The sequence below is a fragment of the Panthera uncia genome, chromosome E1, assembly GCF_023721935.1.
Source record: "Panthera uncia isolate 11264 chromosome E1, Puncia_PCG_1.0, whole genome shotgun sequence".
NCBI lineage: Eukaryota > Metazoa > Chordata > Mammalia > Carnivora > Felidae > Panthera > Panthera uncia.
Window position 1 is genome coordinate 5,312,985 of NC_064814.1, and position 8,883 is coordinate 5,321,867.

At 43.4% G+C, this 8,883-nt stretch overlaps 1 protein-coding gene across 5 annotated transcripts in view; it reads right to left on the reverse strand.

The window, feature by feature from the left end:
• TEN1 (TEN1 subunit of CST complex) overlaps positions 1 to 8,849 on the reverse strand; it is a 21,429-nt gene extending 12,580 nt beyond the window's left edge. Inside the window, exons 1-3 of one of the 5 annotated variants that reach the window (XM_049635697.1) lie at positions 8,575 to 8,849; positions 1,304 to 1,425; positions 837 to 957 (exon numbers count right to left, since the gene is read on the reverse strand). In XM_049635697.1, coding sequence (XP_049491654.1) covers positions 837 to 925 — 89 coding nt within the window. In that variant the 5' untranslated portion in view covers positions 926 to 957; positions 1,304 to 1,425; positions 8,575 to 8,849. Of the gene's footprint in view, positions 1 to 836; positions 958 to 1,303; positions 1,426 to 8,454; positions 8,545 to 8,574 lie in introns of those variants that run through there. The other 4 variants (XM_049635696.1, XM_049635695.1, XM_049635699.1 and 1 more) reach the window with 4 other exon arrangements.
• Positions 8,850 to 8,883: the final 34 nt, after the last annotated feature.

Here is an 8,883-nt window from a genome sequence, read left to right on the forward strand (position 1 = left end):
AAAGAAAGAAAGAAAGAAAGAAAGAAAGAAAGAAAGAAAGAAAGAAAAGAAAGAACAGAAAGAAAGAAAGAAAGAAAGAAAGAAAGAAAGAAAGAAAGACATCCCTTTAAAAATAAAGTCAGATGCTTAACTGATTGAGCCACCCAGGCGCCCTTCATCGTGGGTTTTAATTTGCATTTCCCTAATGACTAATGACGCTATACACGTTGTATGAACACACACCCATTCTCATATTCATGTACGTACATACACGTGAAAACATGTCAAGTAATCACCAAAAGGTTAGCAGTGGCTGTCCAGACAGTAAGTGGCATTACATGTCTTTTTGCTTGCTTTCTTTATACTTTTAGGGACTGTCTACATTTTGTACAATGAAAACATACTAGTTTTTTAGCATTTAGGGGCGCCTGGGTGGCTCAGTCGGTTGAGTGTCCGACTTCGGCTCAGGTCATGATCTCACGGCTCGGGGGTTCGAGCCCCGCATCGGGCTCTGTGCTGACAGCTCAGAGCCTGGAGCCTGCTTCGGATTCTGTCTCCCTTTCTCTCTGCCCCTTCCCTGCTTGCTCTCTATCTCTCCCTCTCTCAAAATAAATAAACAAACAAACATTAAAAAATTAAAAGAATAAAATAACTAAACAAGGGGCGCCTGGTTGGCTCAGTCAGGGAAGCATACAACTCTTGATGTTGAAGTCGTGAGTCAAATAAAACTTCTAAAAACATCAAAAAAATTACTAGACAAAATTATAATAAAACTATTTTAATTAGTTTTTCTCTGTTGGGGGTAGGGGTGACGAATTGAAACATTCCCCCGGCTATGTGAAAAAAACCATTCTGACCTTCCGAATGTTCTCAGTGTGCCCCCGTCGGGAACTTGGCCAGCACTGACTTCCCAGGGGAAGTAATAGATCCCAGGTTTGGGTAGCATCTCAAAGAGCAGAGGTGGATTTTTGAAGATTCCTGACAAACCAAGCAGAACACAAGACTGAGATTAGCAGGTTCCTGAGACCAGCCACACAGGAAAGGCTAGTTCCAGTGGGTAGCAGTTTAATAAAAAACAAAATATTTCGGGGTGCCCGGGTGGCTCAGTCGGTTGAGTTTCTGACTTCAGCTCAGGTCATGATTACACAGTTCGTGGGTCTGAGCCCCACCTTGGGCTCTGTGCTACACCTCGGAGCCTGGAGCCTGCCTCGGATTCGGTGCCTCCCTCTCTCTCTGCCCCTCCCCCGCCCACACTCTGTCTCTGTCTCTGTCTCTCTCAAAAATAAATAAACATAAAAAAAAAAAAATTTATAAAAAAAAAAACCTGTAGGGGCACCTGGGTGGCTCAGTTGGTTAAGCGTCCAACTCTTGTTATCAGCTCACTTCTGGATCTCAGGGTCTCGAGTTCGAGCTCCACGTTGGGCTCAGTGCTGGGAGTGGAGCCTACTGAAAGAAAAAAAAAAAAAAAACCAGCAACCCTGTAAATCATACCCAGTTTTCCCTCTAATTAACATCTTACATTAGTACGACACATTTGCCACTATTAATGAACTTATATCAATATGTTATTAACAACTCAACAACATACTTTATTTGGATTTCCTTAGTTTTTTCCCTAATGTCCCTTTTCTGTTCCACAGTCCCTTCTGGAATGCCGCATTACATTCAGTTGTTAGGTCTCTTTAGACTCTTCTAGGCTGTGATAATTTCTCAGACTCTCCTTGCCTTTTGACCTTGAGAATTTTGAGGTATTTTGTACTATGATCTTCAGTTTCGGTTTTGTCTAATGTCTTTCTCATGGTTACACTAGGGTTACGAGTTTTTGTTAGTAATTTCAAAAAGAGAAAGAGAAGGGGCACCTGGGTGGCTCAGTCGGTTAAGTGTCCGACTTCAGCTCAGGTCATGATCTCACGGTTCATGAGTTTGAGCCCCGCATGGGGGCTCTGTGCTGACAGTTCAGAGCCTGGAGCCTGCTTGGGATTCTGTGTCTCCCTTTCTCTCTGCCCACCCCCCCGACACATGCTCTGTCTCTGTCACTCAAAAATAAATAAAAAAATTTTAAAAGAGAAAGAAAAGACCAGTTATATAAGTGATGTAATAATGATACTATGGACATTCAGCAGGCTTCTTACGATGACACATTATATGCGTTTGCATGGCAAGATCTCCAAGATCTATCATTAGGAAAAAAAGTAAGGAGCAGGCGTTTACATCTAATATGTACATTTGCATATGTGAGAGCAAAAGAACACTCCAGAGTTCAACGACACAAGGAGAGGACCATGAGGATTAATGACAAAGGAATCCTGAAGGTGACAGCTTCAGCTATTTGACAGGATGCGCCAATGGACATATAAACAAAGAAATTTGTAATTATATCATCCCCAGTAAGATTCTTGGAAAAACCAGAGGACACAGCTTTAGCGCAGAAGTTTATGTTACCTAGAAACTTGCACAATTGGTTTCAGGACCTCTAACGTGGGGCTCATCAGGAGTGTTGTTGGTCAATGTTCTAAGGTCATTTCAAGACAGTGTCATTTCAAGCAGCATGGGGCAACTGGCCAAGGCCCCATCCTATTTTGCCCTAAGTGCCGATGTTCTAATCACTGTGACCAGGGAGCAGAGCCGTTCCTGTCCCCAGAAATGAGAGAGCCCCCTAATCATCTCTGGCATGAGAGAGAAGCAAAAAAACAAACCAAAAAAAAAAAACAAAAAAACAAAAAAACAAAAGTCAGCTGTAAGGGGAAAATGTTGTGGTTTCTGTTTTGGAATAATGGGGACAATTCTGTCCACTCTAGCAAAAAGGTGAAAACTTTGAATCTTTTGTAAAAAGTAATTTTTTCGCTCTCAGACACCACATATACTGTAAGCTGTAAGTAACCACATCACTAAATTTATTATTATTTTTTGAATTATCATACAGTGGAATTGACTCTGGGGAGGGGGCATGCGCTTTTGTAAATTTTAACCTCATTGATTTTTTTTCGAACAAAAGTTGCTATGTGTTTATTAAGACATGTCTGTTAATTTACAAAGCACAGCGGGCTCACCAAATCATTATCTATGTATCATCAGACATTCAAGAGTTTCTGAGTAGGTATGTCAGGACTGGCTTTTCTTGTGGCTCAGCAGGATTTCAAATAATGCCTTTAGAAGTCTGAGTACTGGTATAACCTGTACTTCCGAGCCTTCCCTTTTCATTGATTGCCCAAGGCACAATATCCACTTCTGGGAGAAAATTCCATGGTATGAACAAGAGAAATATTCTTCTTCTTCTTCTTTTTTAAAAAACAACTGGGAAATTAGAAAATACCATACGGGAAGGATGGGAAGGATAGTGACCCAGTGTGACTGCTTCTTCCTTTTTTTTCTGAAGCAATTGCTAAGATTTCTGCAGTAGGACTGAAGGACAGAGAGGTAACACCCAAAACCAAGATCATTACAGCTTTTATCAGCTTTGGGTTTCCTTCTAGGGGATAAGAATCTTGATCGTATATGTTTACTACTCCACAATTGGAAGAGATCCTCGGTTTATTATAAAAAGATAAGAGTCAGGGACAGCCAGATGGAAGAGACGTGTGGAGCAAGGTATGTGGGAAGGGGCGTGATGCTCCCATGTTGTCTCAGAGCACCACACCGTCCCCCACCTGGGCTTGATCACCAACCCTGACTCATAAGTGTTTGTAAAGTTAGAATTCTTTGTTAGCTTATATTGCACAACGAACCTTCAACTTTAAAGTTCAAATTGCATCAGGTTGTTTGAACTTTGGCCTCAGAAGATTCTATCACATGGGGATTGCTACAAATTTTAAATGTAACCTCAACGAAGTGAATTTTACAAAAACAAAATAAAAGGATTGCGTACCGTGTCTTTAAAAGTTTTGCAATCACCAGAGTAAAAATGTATTCAGAGAAGAATCATCAATGAATGTTACATGTACTGGGTAAGAGTCCGATGAGGAACAGGCTATTTACCTGGTCTCAACAGATCTGCCCAAAGATTACCTATTAATTACAAACAGAAAAATGATCTACTTCACGGTAAAGGAACTTAGCAAATATGACCTTACTGTACCGCCTGAGGTACAGTACTCAGACACATTGTTTTGTACTCAGGAACAGTACTCAGACACTGAGGCACTCAGACACATTGTTTTGTGATATTTCTTAAAAAAATTTTTTTTAAATGTTTTATTTATTCTTGAGAGAGAGAGAGAGAGAGAGAGAGAGAGACAAAGTGTGAGCAGGGGAGGGGCAGAGAGAGAGGGAGACACAGAATCTGAAACAGGCTCCAGGCTCTGAGCTGTCAGCACAGAGCCCGACATGGGGCTTGAACTCACAAGCTGTGAGATCATGACCTGACCCGAAGTCAGCTGCTTTACCGACTGAGCCACCCAGGCACCCCTGTTTTGTGATATTTCTACAAAAAAAATGCATAACCTGAATCTAATCATGAAGAAATATCAGACTTCTGAATTGAGGCACATTCTACAGAATAAATGGCTTATATATTTCAAACACGTCAGTCACAGAAGACAAAGAAATTGCTCCAGTTAAAAGAGATTAAAGAGACACGTCACCTGTTAGGGGGTAAAATGTGTCCCCTCAAAAAGGTATGTTGGAATTCTAACTCCTAATACCTCAGAATATGACCTTATTTGGAGACAGGGACTTCACAGAGGTAATCAAGTTAAAATGAGATCGTTAGGATGGGCTCTAATCTGGTGTCTTTATAGTTGGGGAGAGGTGGACACAGACATGCACACAGGGAGGCGGCCACGTGAAGATGGAAACAGAGGTCAGAGTGATGTGCACAGAGATCAAGGAACACCAAGGACTGCCAGCAAACTATCAGAAGCCGAGAGAGGCATGGAGCAGACTCTCCCTCACAGCCTCAGAAGGATCCAAAGCTGTCTACATCTTGATCTTGGACTTCTGATCTCCAGAATTATAAGACAATAAATGTCTGTTCTTTAAGGCACCCCGTGTGTGGTACTTTGTTGCAGCCCTAGAAAACTAATACAACGGAATAGAATTCATGATCCTGGATTGATCTTGGTTGCAGGAGAAAAGTATGATGAAGGACATAACTGCACAATTGTAAACCCATGAAAAGGTTTGTAGATTATAGTCTTGTACCAATAGTATTGTATTTCCATTGTATTTCCTTGATTTGATAATTACTGTTCTCCTGTTCTCGTGGTCCATTTAGATGGGTCCTGGGAAGGAGAGGAAATAGACACAGGTAGGTGATGTTTTAACCAGAACCGAGTCCTGTGGCTCTCATATCACCTCCAGGTCACACCCCCATCTTCCATCGGCTCAAGCCCAGTACTTGCTCTTGAGGTCTCCCTTTTCTCATGGTCTCATCCTACCCGTCACAAATTTCTGTCAATTCTACCTCAAAATACACATTGAATCTATGCACCTGACTCCAACCAAGCCACTCCAGTCTAAGCTTACATCAGCTTTATCACCGTCTCTTTGTTCCCACTATTTTCCTTCTGCTCGCTCTCTTCATAACAGCCAGAGTGATATTTTAAAATGGAAAATATGCCACAGGGAGTCTTTTTTTTTTTTTGCCAGAACCTCAAGTCTGAATCTCACAATGCTTCTAGATACAACCAACAGCTTACAGAGAACATCAAAGATATCCAGAGATGGTAAAAATCCAGGTTGTGGGAAGTTCAATGTGAAAAATGACCTAGCTTTTCCAACAAATTGTAAAAAAAAAAAAAAAAAAAAGTCGTATAGTGGAAACCTGTACATTAAGAGGCTTAAGATTCTTATCCCAACCAAATGCAACACGTAAACTTTGTCTGGACCCTGGTTTGAACAAACTGTAGACAATTTTTTTTGTAATTGTTTTTTATTTTTATTATTAAAAAAAATTTTTTTTAATGTTTATTTATTCTTGAGACAGAGAGAGACAGAGCATGAGCAGGGGAGGAGCAGAGAGAGAGAGGGAGACACAGAATCCGAAGCAGGCTCCAGGCTCTGAGCTGTCAGCACAGAGCCCGACGTGGTGCCCAAACTCATCAACCACGATATCATGACCTGAGTTGAAGTCAGATGCGTAACTGACTGAACCAGCCAGGTGCCCCTACTGTAGATAGTTTTTTAAGAAACATTTGAATTGATTGCAATGATGACAAGAAATTTGTGCTAATATTTCCAAGTGTGATAATGATATTAGGATCATGTTAAAAATAGTTTAAAGATACATCCTAAAAGTATTTATAGGTGATAGGATATTGAATTTACTTAAAATTAATGTGGTAGGGAAGTGGATGGAATTATAGTGGAAAATTATTGGACCTGGGGGAAAAGTATATGGGGTTTGTTGTATTATTCCTTCTACCTTTGTACGTTTGAACATTTCCACAACAAAGTGTTTAAAAATGTAAATCAGATCACATAACCCCAATGAAAATCTACTAAAAGCTTCCTATTATAAACTCCTGTTAAAATTGAAGATCTTGGGGCATCTAGGTGGCTAAGAGTCAGTTGTCGGACTCTTGATTTTGGCTGTCATGACCTCAGGGTCGTAGGATCGAGTCTTTCATCAGGATCCTTGCTGAGCAGTGAGCCTGCTTAAGATTCTCAATCTCTGTCTCTCTCTCTCTCTCCCCCGCTGCCCTTTGCCCCCACTCCCACTCTGTCTCCAAAAAATCAATAAAGTAAAAAATTGAAAGTCTTTTTGTTGGCCCACAATGCCACATGGGGTTGGCACCTGGCCTACCTTTCTGCCCTTGTTTACCACCACACCTCCTCTAGCTCGCCCTCAGGACCTGCACACTTGCTTTTCCTCAGACTTGAGCGGTCTTCCCCAGACCTTCACGTAACTGGTTTTCTTTCCTTACTTTGGCCCCACCTCATCCTCCTCTTCCTCGGCGAGGCCTTCCCTGTCGACCTTCTCCAAATTCTCATTCTCCACCACCCCCAGTCACTCTATCCCCTTAGCTTCATTTATTTTCTTTCATTCCAGTTTACTGAATAATACAATTTCAAACAGTGGGATTTGTTTACTTATTTAATGCCTCTGTCTCCCACTAGATGACCAGTTCCAGGAGGGCAGGGTTTCCTCTATTCCTCAGAGTCTCTCCTGTGCCTAACACAGCATCTGGTACAGTATTAAATATTTACTGAACAGGTGAATGTATTCATGAAGAAAAGACCATCTACCTCCACACTCAGCCTGGATACAGAGAACCCAAACCACATCTTACTGCCTACATTAACGGGACTTTAGCTTCCATTAGCACTTTTTTTTTTTTCCTTTAAATACTTTTCCTGAATGTCCAGCCTATGCAAATGGTTTGACCATCAATAGCCAGTTTGCCCGCTGAGATGATCTGAATTCTCTTGCCTTGACGTTTCCACCATTTTTCCACTGTCGCGCATCAGTTCTTACCCGACCCTGAAGTGAACGACATGCCTTAAACCAAACTTCCAACTCACCATAAATTCTGGCCTTACCTTCTCCTGAGGCCCTGCCAAAGCTCTGCCAAGGAGTGCTCTCCCTTACCTGAGTAAGCCATCACCTCACTTTTGTCGTATATTGTTACCTTGGTGGTATTTGGAAAGCCAGCTTCTGACAAGAGGAGTAAAATCCAAACACAATAGCCAAACTAAATAATAGTTTAATGTCTGGGGGCATTAAAAACGTAGCAACAGTGGCTAGTCCTGGTATATGGGGAACTGAGACAAAAGGAAAGATCAGTAACAACTATCTTGCCTTTATCAATCTTGATTAGTGCTCCCTTAAATTGTGTCCCAAGGGGATGCTTCACTTACCTTAACCTATTCCCAGGATTACTACTAAAAACTGATGTAATAAGTAACAGAGAACGGAGTGCATAGTTTTAAAACCCAATGGATGAGTAGGTTGCTTCAAGTTACAAGGGTAAATTAGGGAGAGAGAAAGAAGGGGATGGTGTACTATGCTCGATCCTCATTTATCGTGGTATGAAGTCAAACGGTAACTAGAAGAAATCAGGAACTAGCATGTAAGTATTTTGTTTAGCAATTTTTTAGTAAGCAGAATTAAAAACACAACTGGTTGAAGGGGGCTGCCTCTGATGGGGAGCTTTCTCATTAAATTCTCGGATACAGGTACCCTAAACGTGGGCAACTGTTACTTTGATGACGACGATGATAACTGGGCAAACAAAAAAGTCCGGATTCCAAGACCTCTAAACTGCCAGCTCGGTCACAATCTGGTCCACACCCACCCCACGGACAGGGAGCAGCGCCGGCAATCCCATACTCAGCTCCCCGAAGCTTCAGGCAGCAAGGATGCCATTATCTTAACACAAGATAACTGGAGTCTCTTCCCAGGGCGACTTTTGTTCTAGTCCCTTTTTCTTCCTCCAACCTGGAAGGGCTCGGGGAAATCCTACGACAACCCAACCCAACAACGTCGCACGGCCGACAGACTCAACCCCGCCCAGAACCTTGGGTCCACCTTCCCACCTCATTTCCGGGGAGGCCTTTGCACGCGGACCCGGAAGCGGCGGGACCGGCAACTGCTAAGGCGCAGGCGCACTCCTCCTCAGTCGCGTCGCCCCGCCCCTTCCCAACCCCGTCGCCAACCTGTCCGGGCGTCGCGGCGGCCCTAGGTTCCCTCTTTTCGCCCCGCGCGGTCACGTGACGAGGGAGGGGCGGGTTAGCGGGAGCTCCGCGCTTCTTCCTCCAGGGCGATTTCTGGCTCGTCTTCCGGGGTCCCCTTCCCTGGGGGCCGCCCTAGGACTTCCCTGGACGAGAGCGGGGGGCTCGTCCGCCCCCCTGCCGGCCGCGGTCACGGCGTCCACGCCGGCGCCGCCTCAGCCTGGGCCTCAGTCGGCGGAGCGCAGACGGGCGGCTGGAAAGGAAAAGGGGCGGGCCGGGGCGGGCCGAGGCGAG